General features: G+C 53.7%; 8 protein-coding genes across 8 annotated transcripts; 4 read left to right on the plus strand and 4 right to left on the minus strand.

Annotated features, from left to right (window-relative positions):
- Nucleotides 1-1,289: 1,289 nt before the first annotated feature.
- On the minus strand, nt 1,290-1,945 carry MYCGRDRAFT_106001 (uncharacterized protein; the record flags this gene model as incomplete). The annotated part of the gene is made up of 1 exon (XM_003849022.1): nt 1,290-1,945. A coding segment is annotated over one exon (432 nt), but the record flags the coding sequence as incomplete, so codon positions are not given.
- A 2,323-nt stretch (nt 1,946-4,268) lies between these two features.
- MYCGRDRAFT_48631 (uncharacterized protein) lies at nt 4,269-6,116 on the plus strand (the record flags this gene model as incomplete). The annotated part of the gene is made up of 1 exon (XM_003848884.1): nt 4,269-6,116. The coding sequence occupies one exon, from the start codon at nt 4,269-4,271 to the stop codon at nt 6,114-6,116; it is 1,848 nt and encodes a 615-aa protein (XP_003848932.1).
- Nucleotides 6,117-7,636: 1,520 nt separating this feature from the next.
- MYCGRDRAFT_76495 (uncharacterized protein) lies at nt 7,637-9,758 on the plus strand (the record flags this gene model as incomplete). The annotated part of the gene is made up of 3 exons (XM_003848885.1): nt 7,637-8,119; nt 8,182-8,325; nt 8,373-9,758. 3 exons carry the CDS (start codon nt 7,676-7,678, stop codon nt 9,756-9,758), a joined length of 1,974 nt encoding a protein of 657 aa, XP_003848933.1.
- Nucleotides 9,759-10,905: 1,147 nt separating this feature from the next.
- Nucleotides 10,906-11,981, minus strand: MYCGRDRAFT_111108 (electron transfer flavoprotein subunit alpha, mitochondrial; the record flags this gene model as incomplete). The annotated part of the gene is made up of 1 exon (XM_003849021.1): nt 10,906-11,981. One exon carries the CDS (start codon nt 11,959-11,961, stop codon nt 10,906-10,908), a length of 1,056 nt encoding a protein of 351 aa, XP_003849069.1.
- A 554-nt stretch (nt 11,982-12,535) lies between these two features.
- Nucleotides 12,536-14,570, minus strand: MgHog1 (MAP kinase; the record flags this gene model as incomplete). Its single annotated transcript, XM_003849020.1, has 9 exons — nt 12,536-12,611; nt 12,664-12,847; nt 12,902-12,980; nt 13,036-13,392; nt 13,446-13,545; nt 13,600-13,643; nt 13,698-13,827; nt 13,892-13,939; nt 14,025-14,570. The coding sequence occupies 9 exons, from the start codon at nt 14,078-14,080 to the stop codon at nt 12,536-12,538; spliced, it is 1,074 nt and encodes a 357-aa protein (XP_003849068.1).
- Nucleotides 14,571-16,211: 1,641 nt separating this feature from the next.
- On the plus strand, nt 16,212-17,948 carry MgGpa3 (G-protein alpha subunit; the record flags this gene model as incomplete). The annotated part of the gene is made up of 6 exons (XM_003848886.1): nt 16,212-16,699; nt 16,772-17,117; nt 17,171-17,299; nt 17,354-17,483; nt 17,539-17,777; nt 17,836-17,948. The coding sequence occupies 6 exons, from the start codon at nt 16,573-16,575 to the stop codon at nt 17,933-17,935; spliced, it is 1,071 nt and encodes a 356-aa protein (XP_003848934.1).
- Nucleotides 17,949-19,411: 1,463 nt separating this feature from the next.
- CHS7 (chitin synthase, class) lies at nt 19,412-21,548 on the plus strand (the record flags this gene model as incomplete). The annotated part of the gene is made up of 2 exons (XM_003848887.1): nt 19,412-20,371; nt 20,418-21,548. Coding segments are annotated over 2 exons (2,091 nt in total), but the record flags the coding sequence as incomplete, so codon positions are not given.
- A 1,150-nt stretch (nt 21,549-22,698) lies between these two features.
- MYCGRDRAFT_49074 (uncharacterized protein) lies at nt 22,699-24,148 on the minus strand (the record flags this gene model as incomplete). Its single annotated transcript, XM_003849019.1, has 2 exons — nt 22,699-23,725; nt 23,781-24,148. The coding sequence occupies 2 exons, from the start codon at nt 24,146-24,148 to the stop codon at nt 22,699-22,701; spliced, it is 1,395 nt and encodes a 464-aa protein (XP_003849067.1).
- Between the last annotated feature and the right edge of the window lie 1,741 nt (nt 24,149-25,889).

Here is a 25,889-nt window from a genome sequence, read left to right on the forward strand (position 1 = left end):
ACTTGCCGCTTCGGCGGAATGAGCCTGGAGTCGAGCCTCTGAAGGGAGTGGAGAGTTCTGCGTGGAGAGCGAGGCGGGTTTGCTTGACTGACTGTTCGGCATGAGTAGTCACTTGGCCAGCCGGAGCACGAATGGGGAGAGGAAGCAGTCGAAGCAGTGGAGAAACTTGAAGGAAGACTTGCATGACGATGAAAGTCGAGCATAGAAGATTTGCATGGAGCAGACTTTTTGAGCAAGCTTTTTGTACATACCCATTTTTTGCACGAAGAGGAATGAACTATTAGAAAGCACGTCGAGTCGGAGCCGTTTCATTTCCATTGCTCATGTCCAACTAGACGATCGGTGGTCACGTCTGCTTTCACTCCTCTGTCCGCTTCGTCCATTCATTCATTCATTCATTCATTCGTTCAGCCATACCACTTCATTTCGACGGGACCTGTACAAATCTCCTGCTGAGCTGAGTTGAGCTGAGCACACCCAGTCAAACGACACTTCTCTTTCTCATCACTCACCCATACCACTCAGCTCATCCGTCCTCCCCTCCCCCTCGCACCCCTCCCTCTCCCACCTGCATTCCTCTGCAAAACAGGACTACTCCCCTCCACCATCGAACTCTCAACAATAGAGCTCGAAAGGTTCAAACTCAAATCCAACCCATCCGCCACCTGAACCTGACTCCTCATCCTCGCCTGCAATCCATTCCCCGACTGAGCATCAAGAGCAGGAGTTCGCAAGGCTCTTCCAGATCTCAAAGACCTCGCACTCGCTCGCGTGGCCCCAATGAAAGAGGACCGTAGTCCCGACTCCTCATCGCTGGAAAGGGAGGCTTCGGTATCGGTGTGTTGGTAGCTTCCCGCTTCGGGGACGGAGTCGTCGAGGTTCCTTTCCTGTCCTGCCATCTCTGAGTCGGCGTCCAAGTCGCGGGACATACCCAGTCCGTGATCGTCCTCGTCGGCATCAAGATCGCGATCCATGTCCAACCCGAGGTCTTCGAGATCTTGTGCTGCGCCGGTGAGTTCGGCGACTTCGAGGCGGGCGGCTTCTTCTTGTTGTTGCCAGTTGCTTTCATCCCCTTCGTCGTCGGTGTAGTGAGGGGAGGTAGGTGAGGTCGGAGATCCGTTGTGGAGGAGGGAGTTGCCGCCTAGCATACTTTCTTCGTTGAAAGTTACACTACCCACCGTGCCTTCCTCCTGCCCGTCGTCTGCGTCGGGAATTTCATCATCAAGATCCCTCTCTTCCATACCATCCTCCTCGTCCTCATCACCGGCATCCTCCTCAGCGTCCGGTACATCATCATCTAGATCCCTCTCTCCCTCCCCTTCCTCTCCACCTTCCTCAGCCGCCTCCCTCGCCTCCTGAAGTGCTTGTTGAGCTTCCAAATCCGCCACGCCTCGTGCTCTCCTCTCTTCCTCTTCCGCTTCCACCCTCTCGGCTTCCTCTTCCGTCATCGCTTGTAATGTCTTCGGAACCCCCGGAGGACGAATCCAGGTTGCGCCATAGGTGCGGACGGAAGTTTTTCGGGCGGCGATTTGGGATTCTTCGGAGGAGAGAGTGGCGAGGGCAGAGCGGGCGTGGAGGAGTCGTTTGGCTTCGTCGCGGGCTTGTCGGTGGCGGGCGGTTTGGGGGCCTGAGGGTGGTGGGGAGGGAGATCGAGGGCGGTGGTTGTGGAGGGTGTGTGGGGAGGGGATTGTTGAGGGGGGGAGGAGGGGGAGGGAGAACATTGTTATGGTATTGAGATTGGGTTCGGGTTGGAGGGTGGTCCAGGTGAGGTTGCTATGGAAGTCGTTTAAAGAAGGTCGTTCGAGAAGTTCGGTCCAAGGTTACGAGGAGTTAGTTGGTCGTGGACAAGTTGTCGAGGTCGTTGTCGTGGAGGATCGTATATCGAGGCCGAGGTCTCGATGCCTGAAGAGATCAAATGGCGTATAAGGCAGCAGGACTTGTTCTGGCCTCTGCATTCGTCGTTCGGGAAGATTTGACAGTCAATGCTCGGGTGAAGTGCTTCGGGAAGACGCGTTTTGGCAGACGTGACGATAGAGAAGCTTTTAGTGCGTAGAACACATACCAATCTGATATAATTTTCACGATCTCTCTCCCCTCTTCTCTTTCCAATTTCATTTTTGTCAAACTGCTCGCTTCACTTTCAGTCTTTCCGGACAAGAAGATGAAGAATAAGATCGCTGGCCTGAAGAAGCACGCTGCGCTCCATTGACGACGTTGTTGCGCGGAGAAGCGCAAGTCTTATTCTTCCCCTGGCATGCTTCATGGTTGGTAGGCAACGAGCACGACTAGCCGTTCTCGATACATCTCTTTGCTTCTTCAACATCACTGCAGGTCCTTCCCGTCTTCCATTTCTCTTCTCCTCATCACTCCAGCCTTCAGCTTCATGGCTCCAAGCTTGAGCAACGTTTCCCAATACTGGGCGGATTCGCTCGCATGGGTCTACCGCGAGGCCAAGGGCGTCCCTCAAGCGACGAACGGAAGGAAACGCCGCAAGATCAGTACTGATGAGCTGGATGCTTTCTACGCGGACAAGCCTGTGCGCATGACTCCTTGGGGGCCTCAGTACAAAATCGACTTCAAAGGATGGGAATGGTTTCCGCCAATGCCCAACAACCAACTCTCGAAGCCACTGATCTGTGGCAAGTGGATTGGCGATTCTCCCTACCGCCGTCTGGATAAACCGATAGAATTTTCCAGCGTTGAGCACACAGGGGCATTGTTCGCGTTCAGGAATGGAGAGATCACCGATCCGTCAATTGAGCTCGCGAAGAAGCACGCCTCAGAAGGCTCAGTCCCTCTGACAAAAGCCTGCAAAATCACAGACCTGCCAACAGAACTCTTGCAAAAGATTCTATCACTTCTCGTTCCATCCGGCTGCGCATTTCAGTTCTTCCCCTGCAGACTCGAAGAAGAGACGACCATGTACTCATGTGTGCAAAAGTTTGTTCCGGAACCTCGACATCATGCAGGCATGTCCATGGCCGAATTCCACACCACGACCAAAGAGACTCCACAAACAGGCACGACACACATGGCGGTTGCAGCGACCTGTCGACGTCTACAGGACGAGGCATACTCTATCTTCTACGGGCAGAACGCATTCCTCTTCCATCTCACCGCCTCTATTGTGAAGAACGGAACCCTAGCGAAATCCTTGAGCATGCATTCGTGGTCGCGCATCGTTCCCCGTCGCGCCTCCGAGAGTGGTGTGACCAGCACAGGACTTGGTCCCCTCACGTCGCTAGCAGCAGCATACCTGGAGAGGGTCGTTCTGGTACCGTCTCTGCCGCCTAGAGGTCCAACAGCCCGTGAACTGGCAGTGGTGACTGATCTAGTCACTCGCGTTTCGGCTTCTCTTCAAGATATGAAGCTGAAGTCTTTGACCATCGACTTCCAACAACCACGCATGTGCTTCGTGCATCACAGGGAAAGATCGAGAAAATACATCGGCGACGAATTTCCTGACATGATTCTTCAACTCGACTCGCTGGAAGTTAAGGACGTGGAGGGTTGCGGACTGGTTATTCGTCCGCGCGAGCCGGAGGTCATCATCGTGGATGAAAGCGATGAGGGGCAAGAGGTCTTGCTGCCGCTGCTTGGTGAAGGAGGCATGGCGAAGGAGCTGGTGCTGAGCGGGTGCATGAGTGGAGGGCTCAAGGCAGGACTGCAGGAGAGGTTTGGGAAGAGGTAATAAGGCATTGAGCCATGAGCTCTCCGCGTAGGTTGTGCACCTCGGAGAGATATCTTGTCCCGGGCGCTTCTTCCTTTCCTTTCCCGCTCTGTTTCTGCAACACTATTGACTGCCAATGAAGTCGGACACGCCTCTCGCAGAGGCTTCACAGCCTTGGAGCCCGTGAAATTGTTCAATTCTGCTGATGCAAGTTCCTCCGGCGGAAGGAGTCCGACAGGTCTACTAATCCTGAAGACCAATCACATTCGACAAAGAGCATACTCGATCTCGGAGCATTCCAAGTAAATCGACGAGATCCCAATCGACCCTGGACTCCCGAACGACTGAATGCAGGTGCGCTGAATTTAAGCTAAACGATCCAGTGATAGCTCCACGATAGAGCACGCGGGGATCGCCAATCCCAAAGCCAAGACGGACTTCACCTGCAATGCCCGGCGCCCAGGAATGCGTTATGTCGAAAGAGGCAGGTGGACCGGTTTCACGAGATGGTCGGGAATACAATAAACTTGACGAGTCCCTGCTCAATATACAATTCGACGGTAGGCACGATCTCATCTTTCTCTCCTCTCTTACCAAGATGAAGTTCACTCTCACTGCCGCGAGTGCGGTGCTCGCCCTTCTGGCTTCGGGATCCGCCCAGCAGACCAACCCTACCATTGCCCAAATTAACGGGGATCGATACCTCTCCCCCTTGGCCGGCCAAACAGTAACCGGAGTCCGAGGTCTGGTCACAGCCAAAAGCCCTAATGGCTTCTTCATCCGCTCAACCACACCGGACCGTGATTCACGAACCTCCGACTCCATCTACGTCTTTGGCCGCAACTCGCTGGGAAACGTCACAGTGGGCGACATCGTAACGCTCGGAGGTCGTGTCGCCGAGTTCCGCAGTAACAGGGACTATCTGTTCCTCACGGAGATCGAGAACCCTACTGCCATCACTGTGGTATCTTCAGGTAATCGTGTCGAGCCAGTGGTTCTCGGTCGCCGCGATACTAGTCCACCAACCGAGCAATACTCGTCTGTCGACGATGGAGACATCTTTGGTGTTCCCGGAAACCGCAGTCAGATATCGCAGGTCAACCCGAGATTGGAGCCCTCGCGATTCGGACTGGATTTTTGGGAGAGTTTGACCGGAGAGCTGGTCACTGTACGACGACCGAGGGTGCTCAATCGTCCTAATCAGTTTGGCGATACCTGGGTTGCTGGAGACTGGAAGAAGACTGGAGAGAACAATCGAGGTGGTCTTACCAACTCGGACCGTGATGCCAACCCGGAGTCGATCTTGATCGGTACGCCTCTCGATGGCTCTACCAATCCAGACGATGCCAAGCTCGGCGACAAACTCGAGGAGATCAGCGGTGTAGTCACCTACGCCTTCGGTTTCTACAGAATCCTCCCAACCACCCGAATCGTCGTCCGCAAATCCCAACGCCCTGCCCTCCCTCGGCCAACAACCTTCAAATCCTCCGGCCGCTGCGACCGCCTCACAATCGGTCAATACAACGTCGAAAACCTCGCCCCGACATCCTCCAACATCGCCGCCATCGCCTCCCACATTGTCACCTACCTCAACTCTCCCGACCTCCTCCTGATCCAAGAAGTTCAAGACAACGACGGCCCAACCAACACCGCCGTCGTTGACGCCAACATCACCCTCTCCACTCTCCGCGACGCCATCACCACCGCTGGCTCCCCTGTCAACTACACATTCATCAACATCAACCCCGTCGACGACCGCGATGGCGGACAACCGGGCGGAAATATCCGCACCGTATACCTCTACAACCCTGCCGTGCTCGGACTCCGCGATTTCAACCCTGGAGGCAGCACTCAAGCGACACAAGTCCTGCCCGGTCCACGACTTTCGCTGAATCCAGGACTCATCGACCCGACCAACGCCGCCTGGCGCTCAACCCGCAAACCCCTCGTGGCGCAATGGGAGACTCTCAACGATCGCCGCGGAGGAGGGAAGAACAGCACGTTCTTCACCGTCAACGTGCACCTCACTTCTAAAGGCGGCAGTTCCTCCCTCCACGGCGACGCTCGACCTCCTATCAACGGTGGAGTGGACATGCGGTCTGCACAAGCGACGGTAACCGGGAACTTCATTCGACAGATCTTGAACGAGGATCCGAACGCGAGTATCATCGCAGGAGGCGACTTTAACGAATTCGTGTTTGTTGATCCGTTGAAACGATTCGTCGCCGCGTCCGGGTTGGAGAAGTTGTATGAGAGTGGACCGGAGGCGGAGGATTATACGTATCTTTTTGATATGAATAGTCAGACGCTGGATCAGTTTTTTGTTAGTCCGAAATTGGCTAAGAGGTCGAAGATCGAGCATGTTCACGTCAATACGTGGACGGACTTTGATGGGCAGGCGAGTGATCATGATCCGAGCGTGGCGAGGGTGGATGTTTGTCAGTAGCGAAGAATTAGTAGAGGATTGGAGGTCGATGCTAGCCTGAGTAATAGGACACATTTTGCGGATCCTCGAGATGAACGAGAGCATATTCCAATCCGTGGCACCCAAGACAATAGGGAGATCCTCAACCCAAACCTCTTGATTGATTGTCGTCTTCCGATTGAACCCCGTGAATGCAATCGATCCCGCGGACATTTCATGGCAGCTTTCCGGCGTCCGAATTATCGGCCTGTGCTAGAACTGCTCCTTGTGAACAGGCCTCCAAGCGCACTGCGGTTCGACCGTGGATTTCAATCCAGCTTCATGAGCCGGAGTCTCACCGATCACAATGCGCTGACGGGTTTGAGACACGACTCTCGTAATCCAGCCGTGGGACAGCTCTTGGTGCAGCCGAAGTCCGGCCTGAATGCCAGAGACCTGGTCATCTTGAATAATAATCCATCTTCGAATCAGCGAACGGCATTACGGCAGTTCACGAGTTCGGTACTAGGGACTATTAGCAGCGCGAAGGAGGGTGTATATGGATCGTTCCATCAGCTGCTTCCCTCGCTCCTCCGACCCCGACGAAGGACACACATTTCTCGACACGATACTGGCACTACGAACAAGAAACCATGCAGTTGTCCTACCTCTCCGTCCTCCTCTTCCTGGCGTCTGGCGTCTCCGCCGTGCGTACATCTTCTCCCTTCCAAACCTCCCTCGTCCCAACTTCCCTCGCATCACCTCCACCTGCCATCTAACTCGCAATACAGGAGTGCTACAACGTCGACCTCGGCCCCGGTTTCTGCAACGTCTACAACAACGGCGTCAAGACGACCTGGAAATGTAGCCCGGTAAGAAATTCCCGGTTCCAACACCGTTCATGGTTCCACGCCGATCCCGCTGACACTGCTGTGTTGAACAGAAATTTCCCTGTATGCTCGGCGGCGAACCCTGCAGATTGGAGAAGAATCTGCTGCCGTATGCGAAATGTCAGATTTACTAGGGAAAGATGAAAAGGGTATTCCTGAGGAGGAGGAGGAGGAGGATTGAATGGACTGAATAGGAGAGCTGGCGGAGACTCCGAGTAGCTTGACCATCTCTCGATAGCGGTATCTATTGGGGTTGCGCGTTGTTGATTTCGAATGATCACACTTTCACTGATACCGCTCCATATATGCTCTTCGTCGTGGGAATTCTGGGTCGTCGTTGGTCGAGAAATCGAGGAAGAAGAAGAAGAGAAGAAGGCATCAAGCCACAGGTTTTATATAGAGCTCTCCCATTTTAGCGTACCACGCCAAAGAACGCCCAATACAGGGATCTTGGTCCCTCAATATGCATGCGTTGTACGTGCATGAACTTCTCTCTCTTCTCCCGGATCGACAACTTGGACACCTTCATTTAATACATTCTTCCTACCTGCTACACTTCTCTCGCGAAGGTCTCCTCTTCTCCACAACATCCTCCGAGCCGGCCTCGAGAAAGCATGAACCTCCTCACGAAGAACAGCTAATAAAACCCGCTTACCTCTCCCTTTGAGCTCCTCCTCCCTCCTTCCTCTCCTCCCCGCAACACCGTCCACCATGGCAGCAACCCCCTTCACCCCCCTCGTCTGCGTAATCGACTTCCACCACCAACGCGGCCCCGAAATCGAACACTGGATCGGCGCCTCCCCCGAATCCGACCCCACCGCCGAGAACGACTGGCATCTCCTCCCCTACATGGCTCTTCCCGACGGCGCGCACCAATCCGAAGAAGAATTCAGCTACTTCAGTCTCGTACACAAGGGGAATCCAGGTGGGAAAGATGTCGTACCAACCAGCGTGTTTGGGATCAGCTGTATGCACCAGATTGACTCGGCGGAATTGCTGTTCAGACCGGAGGATGTCACGAGAAGTGCGGTGCAAAAGGCGGTGGTTGCGATTACGGATAAGCCGCAGGGGTTTAGTGCGTTGAGGGAGAGGTTGAGTGTGGTTACGAGGGCGTGGTTTGCGCAGAGGGATTTTAGAAGTGTGGAGATTTTGCAGGTGGGTTAGTCTACGAGGTACTCGGAGGTTTGGGACACCTTGCTGATGTGTTGGAGGAATAGCGATTTCAGGAGAGTCTTGTAATGGATGGGAAGAGCCATGAGGATGAGAGGGATCAGTTCTTTGGGCTCAGTTTGAGGGAGCTGTTGCATACGTTCAAGTGGCAGACGTTGGTTTTGTTGAAGTGCTTGCTATTGCAGCAGAAGGTGAGGAGGATGTGCTGCCGTGAACGATATCAGACTGACAATAGCAGATCCTATTCTTCGGCTCGAACTGTGAACGGTTATGTCAACTCCAATTCTCCCTAATCTCACTCATACCGGGCCTCGTCCGAAATCTCGACGACTGTGCAGATCCTCAAATGGACAGATACGCACAAACCGTCACAAAACCCGACTCCGTCCGGACCAGCGACCGACAATCCCTCCTCGCCTACGTTGGTCTCCCTCTCCAGCTCTTTGGCAAAGGCAGCATATTCGGACCTTATACCCCTCTTCAACAACTCGACATGATCACCGACGCCGAGACCAAATCATATGTCGTCGGCAGCACCAACAGCCTCCTCCTCCAACAAAAAGACCGTTACTGCGACCTCCTCGTCAACCTCGACGAAGACTCCGTCACAATCCTCAACCCTACCCTCAAGTCCGCCCTCTCCCTCTCCGTCGCCGACCGCCGCTGGGTCGACTTCCTCACCCAAGCCGTAGTCTCAACCTGGGACCCATCTGACCCATCCCGACCCAACACCCACGGCTATGCAGGCAGCGAAGAGTTCATCCGCTTACAATTCGAAGAATACCTCATCGCCCTTCTCTCCTCGACAAAATACCACCAACATCTCTCCAAAACCCACCCGGACCCAAAAGCTCTCCTCGCGGACATCGACGGCGACCCTGCATCCGACTTCTCCATCACCTTCCTCGAGAAATGGCAGCAAAGCGAAAACTACACCCTCTGGAACCGCACGACAGACTCCCACCTCTTCGACATCGTCGAACCACGACATCCTTGCGCCGGAGGCCTCACAATCGAAGACGTGCAGCGACGACTCGCTGCTCAAGTTTCCGAATTGCATCTTGACGAACGCTTCAACCAGACGCGGGACGTGGTGGGTAAACGGCTCGCGGACGGCAGGGAGCAGGTTACGTCGGCGTTTAATAAAGTGTGGGCGGATATCGAGGTGATGCGGGAGGCGCAGCGAGTGAGAGCGGAGGAGGCGAGGGCAAATGCGCCGGTAACGACTGGAGAGAAGAAGGATGGGACGGCGACGGCTACGGCGAGGGAAAATGTGGCGGCAGCGGGACAGAGAGCAGGTGCGTATTTGAGTAGTTGGGGGAGTTGGGCGGCAGAGAAGAAGAAAGGGTGGAGTGCGGCGAAGGGAACGGGAGAGGGAGGGGCGAAGTCGGCGAATGCTATTGCGCATGAGAATTGGAAGCCGAGGATTGGGCAGGGGAGTGTGTTGGACAAGCCGTCGACTGCGGATGGGAATGGGCCTGGGAATGCGCGACCGGAGAAGGGTAGGACGAGGGCCGGGAGTGTCTTGGAGAAGGCTACGCCTGCTGTGGCGCCCGCGGAGAAGATGATCGAGCCGCCGAGGACGACGCCAGTGGCGGAGGACGCGGTCAAGGATGAGCCATAGGAACTGCAGGACACGCGGTCACTACCACTGCTCTTCTAGGTCGCTACATGGCTTTCGATGGATGTCAGTCGAGTCTGACCTGATCTTGCGAAAGCTCTTCAAACGGCGCACAGCTGTGGCCTGGACACAGCTCCGACGTTCCTAGAGGGAACGCTCCATGCCACCGCCTGGCCTGTAGGGAGTCGCGAAGCGAGAGTCATGGTCGCCGGGCCGAGCAATCGAAAGTCATCCAGTGCGGCGGCATTCACTTTGGATCGTCCTGAGCGTGGTCATTGAGAGGTCGTGAGAGTGACGAACAAGTCGGACTGCAGTTCCTTGCCTCGCGGACTCGTCAGCGAGTTGACTCCGAGGAGCACTGCTCTCGACCATCGGGATATCCGGAGCATCTGGAACGGATTGGAGGATGCGCTGATTGTTAGACGTGTGGTATGCACTGGAAGTTGATCACTCAACGTGCATGAACGACGACGATCGATGGAACCGGCTTGCATCAGGGAAGGCCTAACCCCATTTCTTTGGAGGACTGCAGACTCTTCTACTTACGACAACTTTAGTCCCTTGTACGCCGGACACTTGTGTAAGTCGACCACCGACTGGGCTTTCAAACATCCGACTCTTCGGAAAGGCACGAGGAGGAGTTGAGGGACAATGGAATATTGTTCCACAGGCAGCAGATGCTTCCGAGAGGTGTACCGCTTCATAAGAGGAGCGTTTATCTCTTACTTTGACGATGCTCGATTCGTGATCACCATCATGTTGAAATTGACACAAAGTCCGCGTTGGACCTTCATGCCTCGTAGGAAGGCCAAGGAGTCGACGAGGAGGCTAGAGTCGACTGCAATCAAGCACTGCTCGAAGATGTAGGGCACCACTTCTCCGCCTTGGGTCCAAGGTTTGCAGATCGCGAAGCTCGAGCATTTCGAAGCATCATCAATTCAGAGTTGAAAGAGTCGGCAACGTCAACTAAATGTCAGAAATTCTCGTTCAGTTGCTTCGTACGTAAATTGATTGACCGTCCTCGTCCATCCTGTGGATCAGCAGCCCGTTTGCTTTGCATTCCAACGCCATCTGCTCTGTACAAAACTCACAATCCATCCATCGCCATCCGTCCATCCAAAACATTCCCTCGACACGATCCTTCCCTCCCTTACGCCTTGCCCAACTTCTCCGTCAACTCGGGAACCTTCTCAAATAAATCTCCTACCAACCCAACATCCGCGACCTGGAAAATCGGCGCATCCGCATCTTTGTTGATCGCAGCAATGACCTTGCTATCCTTCATGCCCGCAAGATGCTGAATCGCACCAGAGATTCCGGCGCATAGGTACAGCTGCGGCGCGACGTTCTTTCCTGTCTGGCCCACTTGCAATGAATTGTCCGCGAATCCAGAATCCACCGCCGCACGAGACGCTCCAATCGCTGCTCCTAGCGCATCCGCGAGGGGAGGCATAATGCGGTCGAATTCCTCCTTTGACTTCAGCCCGCGGCCACCTGAGACGACTTTCTCCGCGGACGCGAGTTCAGGGCGATCAGACTTTGCGAGGTCCTCGCTGATCCATTCGGTGGGGCAAGCGGCTTTGGGGTCCGTTCCCTCTTCCACACTCGCACTGCCGCCTTCCGCTGCGCCGGAGGGGAATGCCGTGCCTCGGACGGTGACAATCTTCGGGTTGTCGTTCGATTGGACGGTAAGGATCGCGTTACCAGCATAGATCGGTCGCACAAACGTATCCTCACTCTGCACCTCTGTAATATCCGAAATCTGCTGCACGTCCATAAGAGCCGCAACTCTCGGCATCAAGTTCTTTCCAAACGCAGAGTGGCCTGCGATAACATGTGTATAGCCTCCCTTCTTGATGTTCTCAATAAGCATAGGCGCCCAATTCTCCGCCAGACCGCGGTCGTAGTCGCCGTTTTCGATGAAAATGACTTTTTCCAGACCCTCGACTTTGGAGGCTTGCTCGGCGACGGTCTTGATGTTGGAGCCCGCTACGATGCCATGCACTGATCCTCCGACTTTTTGGGCGGCGGAGATGGAGGCGAGGGAGGACATGTTGAGTTTGCCATCGCGTTGTTCGAGGACGGTGAGGGTAGAGGCGAGGCGTTGGAGGGTGGAGCGGGAGAGAGGGCGGAGAGTGGTCCGTTGTTGACGGAGACAGGTTGCTCCGGCATGGCGAAGCAGACTTGTGCGGAGAGGAGCCACCATGGTGTGTTTTGTGGTGGGCGTTGTCGCGGTGGTGGAGGGGAAAAGGTAACACTTCAATCGTCAATAGAGGATGTCATTCGAGCCGAGACATGTGACAGTGGATCGGAGTGAAATAGCCGAAACGCCGACTTAGCTTTTGCGGCTGGGGCATTTCATAATGGACAACTTCACAACGAGGTGACAATGGAAGAATCGGCGAGTACAACGACCTGTCTGTACAAGCGAGATGTCTTGTATGTTCTCGCATTGCAATCGAATTTGACTCTAGCTACTATGCAAAGTACCACCACTGCCAATCCAGAAAAGGATGACCGCAGCGTCTAGCTGCGTGCGAACAAGGTCCGTTGTCCCACCGCTTGCTTGCTTGCTCTCATTGCTTATCTCTGAGCGATGCTCCTGGCATCCCAAAATTGAAAACTTTCCTTCATACTACTCGCCTGCTGCATGCCGACACTGTAGAAATGCAGCCGATTCTTTGCCATCCAAGTTGGAGGGTATCGTGACGAATGATGATATATCCATTGACGCCTGTTCTCCGTCGAAACCTCGCTGCCCTTTCGTATTGTTCCGTTCTTTATGCGCCGCCGTTCTCCTGGCCCTCTCCGTTGTTCGCAGAGTCCACGTTATGGTAGTCGAGGATTTCGGAGTACCTGGGAAGGATGTTAGTGTTGAATCTACACGCGGTCTGCAAAATCAACATACATCATGATCTTCCAGGTGTCCACGGGCAGATCTGCGTCGTTGAACGACCAATCAAACTTCTCTTCCGCCTCTGGCTCGTCAGTAGGGTCGTGGTATGGTGAGAGGTATGGGTCGGCCAGAGCCTCGCCAGCCTTGACGCGTTTCCGTGGGTCGAAGACAAGCATACGCTCGAGGAGCTCGATCGCTTTGATGTTGTCAGTCTGTGTTTCCAATGTGGCCTCTTGCATTGCATGCTCACCTTGTGGGTCGGCGTTCTTGAACTTGTTCTTGAGCGGCTGGCGTTCACGCTTGGGAAGCGACTGCACGAATCTGAGGGTCTGCATCATGCCTGTCAGTCACTGCCAGATACAAAATGCCTCTCCAAAATCTCACATTCTCGCTGCAGATGGTGCTGATAACATCATCTGGTGGTGTCCCCAACAAATCCGTGATGATCGAGAACTGGTTGACGTGATCCTTTCCTGGAAACAGGGGCTTGCCCTCGAGCATTTCCGCAAAGATGCATCCCGCACTCCAGATATCCACTTCTACATCGTACTTTTGCCACGTGAGCATGATCTCAGGAGCTCGGTAGTATCTCGTCGAGACATATCCCGTCATTTGTGGATCCTGAATACGGGCCAGACCAAAGTCACAAATCTTCAAGTCGCAGTTCTCGTTCACCAGGATGTTGGAGGGCTTGAGGTCACGGTGAACGACACCGGCGGAGTGGACGTATTTCAGGCCGCGCTTGGTTTGCTGTCAGCCTCTGCCTATCATTCCATCACTGCTGGCCGGCTTACGAGGATTTGGTACAGAAAGTACTGGATAAACTGCTTCTCGAGCGGTCTCGACGTGAGGAGGCGGTGGAGATCGGTGCCGAGCAATTCGGTCACAAAATAGCTGTGAGACAGAAAGTAAGCCAAGTTTGCGGTCAGGGTTTACTCACCGACGTACATGTCTTCCAGAGGCGAAATGAAGATGTCGCTGAGGCTGATCACCTGGTTTGGGTGTTAGCACGATGATTTGCCGCGACAGGTCAAGGCACATCTTACGTTCTCGTGCTTGAGATGCTTGAGAAGCTTCAGCTCACGGTAGGTTCGCTTGGAGAGAACCGGTGTGCTGAAGGGCTTCATGATCTTCTTCACGGCAACGGCCTGGCCGGTGAGCTGATCTTTTGCCGAGCTGTTGTGGTGTCGCCATTAGTCTAAGTGTCCCCTGTCTTTCTCCCAGCATGTTCTGTACGCACCATACCAGCCCGAAGGCGCCCATGCCGACGGGTTGAAGATCGGTGTATCTGCACTGTTGTCAGCGCCTCGAGTTCGGTGGTGATATCCGCGCGCTCCATCGCCTCATTGTGTCCGCATTCTCTTGCCACTAACCGGCTCGTGATCTCAAAGGTCGTGCCGAAGATCTGCGCACGCACGAATTCGGCCATGGTGGCGGTGTAGATGCGTGAAGACCGGAGAGGTAGTTATGCGTGATGCTGAGGTGTGTTCGGGTTGATGTCGTGGTGGTTGGGCGGTCGGAGGACGGCAAGCACAGAGGTTTGAACCGGTAGAACTAGTAGTACGTGGGGCAAAAGTCTCCGCGGGCGGGATACCGAGAGGTTTATGCAACAGCAGGCGCGCAGCTTCGACTTCGTTTCCCGGTCGTGAAAGATTGATTCTGTTTCCTCCCACACGCAAGATCTTTCGGATGCTCAGCGGTCGTTGCGACACACAAGGATCTCGACGAGTGCGTTGTCGCGGGTCGCGGGATGAGATCACTGACGAGCCGGGGGGGGATTGGTTCCTGGCCTGGTCTGCTGGTCTGCGGAATCGAAATCTTTCCCGTCGCGGATCGCCAAAACAGGTACAATGGAGGGAGTGGTGAGAGTAGGACGTGTGTGTTTTGCAGGATCAAGTACAAGACTACGCGAACCACGCAAGCAGTGGGAGAAAATGACGAGTGGTTGGCAGGCAGGAACACCTTCTCATAAGATCCTGGGCGATCGTCGATCTCGACAGGCTATCCGGCGATGCCGCAGAATTGCCATTTCTCTGATCAACTCCCGTTCTTCAGATCAAGCCGCAATCCACTATACACACTCCACACCGACTTCTACGGCTTCTATTGTACGTGCCACTCGGCTCCGCATACTGTTTTCTCGAACGTGGCAGCGGACTGAGGTCCTTGAAGAAGATCTCTGTTTTTCCCGTCCACTTCGCGTTCACAACACCACCACCAGCCACCCCAGATTTAAGCCTCACGCAACGGCAAGTCGTCTCACTACAACTACTGGCGCAGTCTCAGACCGTCTCGCCCACTGATTAAATCGACTCTGGCAATCCAAATTCGCCCGATCGGTGAGAGCAATACAAGATTGCACATGCGAGCTTGATTGCTACAGGCTGAAAAGGCCACTGCGAGAGTCATATTCGTTGATGGCGTACGGCACGATCTGCAACAGCGCACGTGTTGCGGACCCCCCTCCGGAGATCTTGAAGGTGGAGTACCCATACGCCATTGATCGAAGCTGCAAGATAACCAAACGATGTCTCGAATTGATGGCATTTGAACAGCATGACGATGGATAGCGGTTGAGTCTATACCAATATCAGTATCTCTATCAACTCGTCTACGGGTGAGATTCGGCTTGGGAAGGACTTTGTATAGAGCCCGCTATACTGATAGCAAAATGACGACGATGTGGTGATACTGTCAAGGCCTGACGTTCTCCACACCAAAATGCACTGTCGCTTCACGGAGTTGCATGCATCGAGAGTAGTATGCAGGAGGCTTGGGCAGCCTGCCTCACCTGCATTTACCGGTATGATGAGACAGAGCTGCTGTGCCGCCAAATAGCGCATGACGATGGATGCTGGTTTCGTGCAGGACGCGGCATGCCCGAAGCAGAAGCAGCAGCAAGGGGAATGACTTGCGTCTTACGGCAGGGCCGGACGAACGGGTGAAGGGTTTTGAACTGTGAAGTTGAACACGAAGCTTCTGCAACTCTTGAGAGCTGATGTTGCGGAATAGTCAAGGAAAGGGAAGGTAGTGATGCCATCGCGTGGAAGCTCGAGGTGATCGTTTCAACCAGTGCGAGGGAACATCCCCGCACACCACATTGTGTCTTGTGGTGAACGATGGGAGTCGATGAACATGACAGCAAAGTAAGGCGAGGATTCCTGCCAGAGCCTCTTCTTATGATTAGCCAAGTCTCGGAACCGTTCAGGTCTCTCCTCGACGTTCCGTTGTGCTCGCTCGCGCCAGAAGTTGACGTTGACGCTTTCACATATCTCCTCACCTTGCTTCCGTCCGACCTCCTCTGTTCGCTCCCGGATATCACCGGTCGATCTTGCACAACAGCAAACCCACGAGTTCTATGCGAACTTGCAATCTTGATCAAACAATAGGCAAGGCGTGTGACCTCTTGTCGAACGACTGGCGACCGCTGACCTGGTTTGGTTTGCTCGCCTGCCCTGGCGCCATCTTATTGGGAGTTTGGAACCTTATTATTCGCTTCGTCGTCCGTGCCCTCCCATACCACCATCATTGCATCTGGCCCTCCACGCTCTCCGCAGCGCACTACCCTTGACATTTGCCATTGCACGACTAGCACCACGGCATCCTCGAACTTATTGCGACTCTCTCCTCGCGTGCCCTTGTCGTGCCCTACAACCTCGCCAGAACAAAGACCTCAAGCCGCGCCCGGCCTGCAGCGTGCCGCATCCTCACCCACCAGCTTGTCGCATACCTCATTTCCCGACTCGATCCGACCCTGTCACCGAGACTGAATCGGCACCACCCTGCAGCGACATTGTCGTGGACACACAACCATCTTTGCGGACTATTCAATACTGGCGGACTGAACAACTCCGGCGATTTGGCTCCTTGGGAGCAGCGGCTTGAGCTCGCTGGAGCTGTCGGGCAACGCCGAAGGTCACGATGGGAGCATGCATGAGCAGTGGGAACAATGAGGAGGGTGATCAGAAGAAGCGCAGTCAGATGATCGACCGGTCGCTGGAGGAGGACTCAAAAAAGCTACGGCGGGAATGCAAGATTCTACTGCTAGGTACGGACACATGGACAATACGATGCATTGCGTTGTGATGCTGTAGGGAGCATGTATACTGACGGGTCCTAGGGTCTGGCGAAAGTGGGAAGAGTACAATCGTGAAGCAGATGAAGATTATCCACCAGAATGGATACAGCCACGACGAACTGCAATTGTACCGGCATACGATCTACAAGAACCTGATAGACTGCGCCAAAGCTCTGGTGGGTGCTATGCGGCAATTCGAGATCGAGATTGAGAACGAGGCAAACCGCGCGCATTGCGATACGATCATGGAGTACACAGTAGACCCAGATCCGCAACAATCACTAGATCCAAAGATTGGCGAGGCTGTGGCAGGTGTCTGGAAGGATCCTTGCATATCCAAGGTCTTTGATCATCAGAATGAGTTCTACCTCATGGACTCGGCACCATAGTAGGTTGAAGCCCTGTCGCTGTATCTTCATTCCTCGCTGACGATATCTACAGCTTCTTCGACGAGGCACTACGAATAACAGGACCAGATTTCATACCCACGGAAGCAGACGTCCTCCGCGCCAGAACGAAGACGACTGGTATATACGAAACGCGATTTCAGATGGGCCAGCTCAGTATTCAGTGCGTGACATCATCCGAAGTTCTAGACCAACCTTTTGCTAACCTCAGATATAGCATGTTCGACGTCGGCGGACAACGCAGCGAACGCAAGAAGTGGATACATTGCTTTGAGAATGTCACATCGATCATCTTCTGTGTGGCACTCAGCGAGTACGATCAAGTACTGCTAGAAGAGAGCAGCCAAGTATGTTGATTGAACTATCCCGTCTGAAGCTTCGTGCTAACACACCTCTTCGCAGAACCGTATGATGGAATCGCTCGTCCTCTTCGACTCAGTTGTCAACTCGCGCTGGTTCATGAGGACGTCCATCATCCTCTTTCTCAACAAAGTCGACTTGTTCCGGGCGAAGCTCGCAAAGTCACCGCTGGGAAACTACTTCCCCGACTACTCCGGTGGGAATGATGTCAATCGCGCCGCCAAATACCTGCTTTGGAGATTCAATCAGGTCAACCGAGCACATCTGAATTTATACCCTCAGTGAGTGGACATGCTGTGCTGATTACGTTCATATGATCGCTAATGCTCTCATCTCTAGTCTAACACAAGCCACCGACACTTCCAACATCCGCCTCGTCTTCGCCGCCGTCAAAGAAACGATCCTCCAAAACGCCCTGAAGGACTCCGGAATCTTATGAGACGACTACTCGGATTGTTCCATTTTCGCCACCGCACGCATACGACTTACCTACTCGCCCGTACCACTCTATACACACCACCCGCGAGTCCCTTCCAACGACGAGGAGACGCTATGCTACGACTAGTTTCGATTCTTTGAACACTTGCGACTTTTGGGATTACTGCCGTCTATTGGAGCGACGAGCACATTTTGGGAGACACATTCAGCGATGGCGTTGGACGGGATTCGTGGGTCACTACCGGCAGCTTCATCTCCCAACCAGTTTGGAAGCTGGAGATGAGTCGCGCAAGCGACTGTATGGTGCAATTTATGGATGGATGAAACAGAGCCGGAGGGAGGTCCGTCTTGCTCGCTTCCTCCTTCCATTCAAAAGCTGGTCTTTTTTTAGCGTGGCGTCGCATATGAGTGCGCTTTGGTGGTCGAGGTAGGCCGAAGACAGACGTGGATTGGAAATCAGATGAAGCATGACGCAGCAGGCGTAGCGAGCTGGTTGGCAGTAAGCATCGGAACCGAAGACAGGATGAGTACCGCATACCGCATTGGATTGAGAGCGTGTAATCTGCGTACTAGGAAGCGAAGTGAGGTTGGAGATACCAGCGTGCATGACGAAATGGAAACAAACATCTACTGATCTCTTCCTTCCACTCGCGATTTGTGACTCTGGCGACGACTCAGTTTGAGTCGGGTCCAGCAGTTCCTCGTCGAGGACAAGGATTCGGCGCTTGTTCCTGCAGAGGGAATGGTCGGGCCGCGAGACCGGCGGCTGTTGAGCAGCTTGGCTGTTTCGAATGCTGACTGTTGTGTCAGACGAGTACGGCGGAGTTGAATGGCCTGGAGAGGCAAATGCAGACAACGTGCGGTGAGTTCCAAGATGCCTCAACCGCGAAGTGAATGCGTGCCTTAGGGTTAGGGTTTCCGCTCGTAAATTGTGTCTACTTCACTTTTCCGACTCCACTTCTTTCTCTCCTGCACCTCGCTTCCCCTCTCCCCACTCCATCCAACCCCGAGACGCATATAGAACTCGACATCATCAACACCTGCAGACCCTGCAACCACGCGCATCCATTCTGCAGCGCTCCGTCTCTTTCAGCATCTCGGAGCCTTTGGCATCTCCACGATTGGCGCGTTTCGACCAGTCGTACATGACGGCTGGCCGCTTCGAGGCGACCTGCGGAGGTTGTGTAACTTGCGTTACCTGATCGAGACTTGCGGTGGGGAAGGAGAAAGGCTCTGCGCGCTGCGCGCTGCGCCGCGTAGGAGGTGCGCTGGCGAGGGGCGGTTTTTGTGAGGATAAGTAAGGTATTGAAAGAGGCTAAGTGGAGTGTTTCTTTGCTTTCGCTTTTCGCTGGGTTTGAGGCTTTGAAGTGTGAACTGCACAGGGCTCGAGAGACCGGACTGCCTGGACTCGAATGCATTGATGGACTGATCTACCACTCGAACTGGACTACCCAACGACTCCGCGGATCTTCTGAAAATGCTAAAACCACGAGACGCCAGCAATGGCGTGCCGCCCATCACAGACCCATGGCCGGTCAAAGACATCGTCTACGTCGCCATCGTGGGAGGCGTTATGCTGGCCGCGCTCCTCGAGTGGATCCTCTGGTTACTGGCCTTCATCTACTGCCTGGTGAAAGTCTTCCAAAAAGCCGATGGGGAAAGCAAATGGACGATCCGAATCCTCTGCGTTCTCAACATGGTCTTCTTCGTCGGCATGCGGTTGATCTTCCTGCCGATCATGATGGTCACTCTGCCTCTACCTTCGCAAGTGGTGCAGTACTTTCCCGAGGAAATGGTCAGTGTGCTGCAGTGGTTCGCTTTCTGGTCTTTTGCGGGACTGTTGACGATTCCCTGGTTGTTCTGCATATACCAGCTTGTCACGCACAATGTGGGGAGGGAACGCAAGATCAAGACTGTGCTGGACGAGAACTCTGCGCCGAAAGTGGTTATCATCATGCCTTGCTACAATGAGGAGCCGGAGATTCTCCTACGGACCGTGGACTCGATGGTGGACTGCGACTACCCTCCCTCCTGCCTGCACATATTCCTCTCCTTTGATGGCGACAAGGAGAACGAGCTGTACCTCAACACCCTCGACAAGCTCGGAGTGCCGCTCACATTGGAGTCCTACCCGAAGAGTATCGACGTTACTTACCGCAGCTGTCGTGTCACGGTGTCCCGCTTCCCGCATGGAGGGAAGAGGAGCTGTCAGAAGAGGACGTACAAGCTCATTGACAAAGTCTATGCGGAGTACCTTCGGCGGAACGACAATCTTTTCCTGCTTTTCATCGATTCGGACTGCATTCTGGACAAGGTCTGCATTCAGAATTTCGTGTACGAGATGGAGCTCAAGCCGGGAAGCAAGAAGAATATGCTGGCGATGACTGGTGTGATTACTTCCACTTCGGTGAAGAATACTCTGATCACGATACTTCAGGTAAGATTACATCCAAGCTTCTGGCCGCCTCTTTTAACAAAGACAGGACATGGAATACATCCACGGCCAACTCTTCGAGCGCTCCGTCGAATCCGGCTGCGGCGCTGTCACTTGTCTCCCAGGAGCCCTGACCATCCTCCGCTTCTCAGCCTTTCGCAAAATGGCCAAATTCTACTTCGCAGACAAAGCCGAGCAATGCGACGACCTCTTCGACTACGGCAAATGTCACCTCGGAGAAGATCGATGGCTCACACACTTATTCATGATCGGCGCCCAAGAGCGCTACCAAATCCAGATGAACACCGGGGCATTTTGCAAAACCGAAGCAGTCCAATCCTTCAAAAGCCTTCTCAAACAACGTCGCCGCTGGTTTCTAGGCTTCATAACGAACGAAGTCTGCATGCTAACCGACCCCCGCCTCTGGACCCGCTACCCTCTCCTCCTCCTCATCCGCCTCGGCCAAAACACAATCCGCACCACCGGCCTGCTCTTCTTCATCATGGTCATCTCCATCCTCTCCACTTCGCAGAAAATCGCCAACCTCCCCATCGGCTTCATCGCCGTCTCCCTCGGCCTCAATTGGGTGCTTATGCTGTACTTCGGATACCGTCTTGGCCGGTACAAAATTATGCTGTACCCGCTCATGTTCGTCGTGAACCCTTTCCTCAATTGGATATACATGGTTTATGGCATTTTCACCGCCGGGCAGAGGACGTGGGGAGGACCGAGGGCGGATGCGGGAGGGGTCGATGAGAAGATGACGGCTGCGGAGGTGGTTGCGCACGCTGAAGCCACAGGGAACGATCTCAATGTGGTGCCGGAGACGTTCACCCATCGCACCGCCCATACCACCGCGCCGCTCATGCCGAGCTCGCACCTTGAAGGCCGCTTCGCAAAGCCGGAACATTTACCTGGAGGTTACTACCGCCACACCAACGACTCCGGCGCTTTACACTCGGACATGACGCCCCGCCATCCCTTGGACATCGAATCTCGCCTCACGGGCCCTACTCGTCCCGCAGGAACTCGAGAAAGCAGCACCGACTCCTTTCTCTCCTCCACAAACTCCATCCATACCCCCCGCCGAGTCGAATCGATTTTCGCTCCCGACGATGCACTGGCGTATTTCGCACGACAAGCGGACCAAGCGCCGCCGGGGGGAGCGTACTTTGAGAAGGAACGTCCGCCACGAGAAGTCAGAGCGAGACGTTCGGTGCCGACCATGAGAAACCCCAGCCAGAACCAGCCGCGCTTGAGAAGGAGGAGTATATCCGTCGACTCCTTCGACAGAATATCAATGCGGTCGGAGGATAGTGTTGAGATGCATTTTACCGTTCCACGGGGCAGGAGGAGGGCGGAATCGCCGCCTGGAATGGCAGTCGAAGTCGCGAGAGCGGACACAAATGGAAAAGCCCCCGTGACACGAGCTACTTCCGTCCCAAACGCTGCTCCTCGACCCTCTAACCCACAGAGCACCTCGCCCTCACCCTCCCGCTCTCCTACCCGACGCACTTCTCCAACAACGACGACACAATACCTCCTCCACCCCCAACGCCGCCATCGTTCCGAGTCAGCAAACCAAGGCCGCAGCCCCCTCGCGCGGAAATCTTTCGAACGTATTGCTTCGCCGCCGAAGGAGGTGCAGTCCGGCACCACTGCCTTACCTCCAGCCCTACCACGATCATCAGCCGACGCCGTTCCCTCCTCATCCTCTCGAACAGGAATAGGTATAAGTGAAAGTGACTCCGAAACAGAGTCCCAACGCAGAGGAAGAGGAAGGAGGGGAAGGTTTTCTCACGATGGAGTTTTTGGAAGGGATAGAGTGGGGACGAGTGTGGGGAGTGATGGGAGGAGGAGGTTGAGTCGGCAGTCGGGACGGAGGAGTGATGGGGAAAGGGAGGGGAGGGGTGGTGTTGGGGGGAGATGATGCGGGAGAGAGAGAGACGAGGGGGATCAGGTGGGGAGTGTGGTGGATTGTGGTGGATTTGTGGGGAAAATGGCGAGATATGGGATGGTGGTTGGAGTATACGTATGAGTTTGGTGGGAGGGTGGAGAGGGGTGGGTTGGAGGTTTTTTACATTGTTATCTTATTGAGAAGCTTGCTCGATCCAACAGTATCTTCCTTTCCCATCCGAAAGGCAGACGAGGTGGAGTTGCGTTATAGGTCGGTCTCGATTTCTGGGTATGCGTTACCTCGTCATCTCTACCTGTGTGTGCAGTGCATGTGGCTATACAGCAGTATTGCACCCGCGCTTTAAGCATTATTTCACTCTCTCGTATTCGACATCTCTCGCATGACCACTTCCCACCACTCTTACCTCCCTTCCTCACTCCTCGACCACCGCAGCATCCCTCGCCATGCGTTCTTTACTCCGCAAACTCCTAACCCCACCCTTCCAAATCTCCACCTCCACCCCCCTTCCCCCGTCCTCTCCACTCTCTCCACTCTCTCCCGCCGCCGAAGCCCAACCTGAGAACACAACTTTCACACTTCTCGCCCACTTGACGTTTACCTCCCTCCCCTCACCCTCCCCGTCCATTGTGCCGGAATAGTCGTAGATTGGCAGCTTGATCAACGCAATCCGAGTAGACAATTGATTCGTCCACGTGAGTCCCAGACTTGGCGTCTTCAAATTCGTCTGCGACTCTTCGTCGCCCCAGCCGGTGAAGAAATTTTGTTGGTGGTCGAGGGAGAGGGGATCTGTGGTTGAGAAGAGTCCCGTCTGGCGCCTTGGTGGAGGAGGTTTCGGGTCGGGTTGTCGATGTTGCGGGCGTCCAGAAGGTGAATTCGCGCGATGACTGCTATCTTGCGTCGAACCCTGCGTCCCCGCTCGGAGCGAGGAATTAAACCTCCCATTATCCGCCGCAGAAAACCGATCCGCGACTTGATTCGCCACCACAACCGCCACCCCGCTCTCCCTCGCCAGTCCCCTCAACAGCGCACCCATCTGCGCCAATTGCGCCGACCGTTTCGCCAGATTTCCTACTCCACCTTTCCGCTGTCCATCATTCGCAGTCAACGACTCCGCGCGGAAGTTAGCCGCCACGGAGTCGATGACCAGCAAGCGGACGTTGTGTTGCCGGATCGCCACGGGGACTTGGTAGCGCAGGATGTGGTCTTGAGCTTCGAGGTCGTGGATGTGGGTGCTGTGGATGCGGGAGAGGGTGGGTTTCGAGGAGGAGGGGAGCGGGGTGAGATGGGGGTGGGTGGTGAGGATTTGGGTGAGGCGGGTGGTTTGGAGGGGGGCTTCGGTTGAGATGTAGAGGGATGATGGGGGAGGGGTAGATGCGGTGGAGGGGGAGAGTTGAGCGGAGAGGAGGAGGGTTAGGAGGAGTTGGGTTTTGCCGGCTGCGCTGGATTGAGGTCAGGAAATGGAAGGGAAGAAGAGAGGAGATGAGGTCGACCTACCTCTCGCCTACGATCTCCGTCAAGTGGCCACATGCGATTCCGCCGTTCAGCGCCTCGTCAAGCGCATCGTCCAGAGTGGAGATCGTTTGCCATTGCTTTGCGACGTCACCGGCGTGCTGAAGACCATTCCATCCGGTGACGTCCGAATCTGACGCCTTCACGGAAACATCACCATGCAAAGCCTCAACAACCGCATCGACCAATTTCTTCACCTCCCCAGGCGGAACTTGAGCGCGCTTCGCAACATCGACGGGATCAAGGGTGAGTAAGTCTGCGGTGGAGATGAGATGTCGTTCCAGAGAGGGCAAGATATGGGTGTATGGTGTCGTGTCGAAGGAAGAGGAGAGAACGGTCAGAAGGTTGGACATGGCGGCGACATGGTTCTCGGCGGCACGTGGTCTGGACTGGAGTGGGCCTGCGGTGCAGTGCTGTGCATGTGAGTGTTCTTGGCGGGTCCTTAGTCTGCTGTGAAGTGAGGTGTGTTGTGGATCATCAGACTGACCATTAGTGAAGTGCACGTAACTAGTGCCAAGGCATTCCTACACACAGATAGCTAAAGTGAGAATCTCACACTTAAGATTCTCTCTGCATAATAATATATACCTGCCAATCAGAGGTCTTCTTCTACTTAGCTTAAGTCTAATTACAACAGGTTATAAGCCCGGCGTAACTACTGCACACTTAAGGAAGAATTGTCTGTTCCAAGCGCAGCCACTAGAACCTTACTATACACTGTTCAGACAGTTAACTGGCGAGCCGAGAAAGAGCTAGTTACAACAACAGCCGCAATGCAGGCTAATAAGTTCAAGACTGCGAAGGAGAATAAAGTCCTAAGAAAGGGAAGCAACTTCTTAAACTAGTTAAGGATGCTTAAAGCAGCCCTTATAGACAAGGAGGTGTTAGGCTATGTCTTTTATAACATTCCCTAGTGCCCTGCCTAACTAAAGCTAGGAATTAAAGTTAGATATCCCTCTCTACCAACTAAGGAGAGTACTGCTTTATCCTCCCAGGCTCTAACTCCTTCCTAAAAAGAAGGAGGGGACACTCTAGTAACAGAACCCATTCTGACTAGTAGACCAAGACCAACTCCTCTCTAAGTCTAGTACAAGCATAACCTAATTGCATACGGGATTGTTAGCAAAAGGATTAACCAATCTCTAAGGCCCAACTTTAGGGATACAGAGAAGACAGCTAAGGAACTATATAATACTGTTGCAGCTACCTACAGGCCTATTATAATTATAAACATTTATAACAGCCTAAGGATTCTTAGAATCAGCAATATTAAGATCTAAGGAACAAACACTTAGAAGTACTATAAGGACTTCTAGAAGTAGCATTACAAGTACATCTCTACAACAGAATAATACTCCAGGTCTAAGAGCATTCTAGTCTCAAAGCTTACCTTTAGTAATAAGCAGATTAGGCTATTCTTTATCTAGGGCCTCTACTATCTAGAATACCTAAGAAGCTAGAGACAATCCTATTACATTAAGAACACAACTCTTAAAGAGCTAATCACCTTATTAATTAAGGAACCTCCTCTACAGACATAAAGGACAGCAGGAGGATTTAGGGGTGCTGCAGTAGATAATAATTAGTGTACTAAGTGTACCTATTATATCCACACAAATGCAGATTACTTTAAGAAGCACCCTAACAAGGCCCTAAAGTCCTAGGTACATAGAGGAAAAGGAGGATCTAACAAGGACAAGAAGAAGTCCTAAGACAAGAGCAAGAGACATAACAAGAAGGGAGGAAAGGGTGCTGCAGCAATTAAGCCTATCTCCTCTTCTAATGCAGGCTTAGGCTCTAATTCAGACAGCTTATTTGCAGGAGCAGCAATTGCTGCCGCTAGAATACAAAGGAGTAACACTATTGTCTAGGATTCTAGTACATTATACTACTTCTTTAATAACAAGTCCTAGTTCTTAGACCTTAAACCCCTAGAAACCCTAATCAGGTTCTCTTAAGCTATTAGACAAAGCACAGTCACACACTTAGGAAGTGTGAGGATTATAATAAAATACAAGGGGAATAAGTCAAACATCACCTTGCAAGATATGTTGTACTCTCCTAACTCTAATTACAACCTTATCTTAGCAGAGA

The sequence above is a fragment of the Zymoseptoria tritici genome, chromosome 10, assembly GCF_000219625.1.
Source record: "Zymoseptoria tritici IPO323 chromosome 10, whole genome shotgun sequence".
Lineage (NCBI taxonomy): Eukaryota > Fungi > Ascomycota > Dothideomycetes > Mycosphaerellales > Mycosphaerellaceae > Zymoseptoria > Zymoseptoria tritici.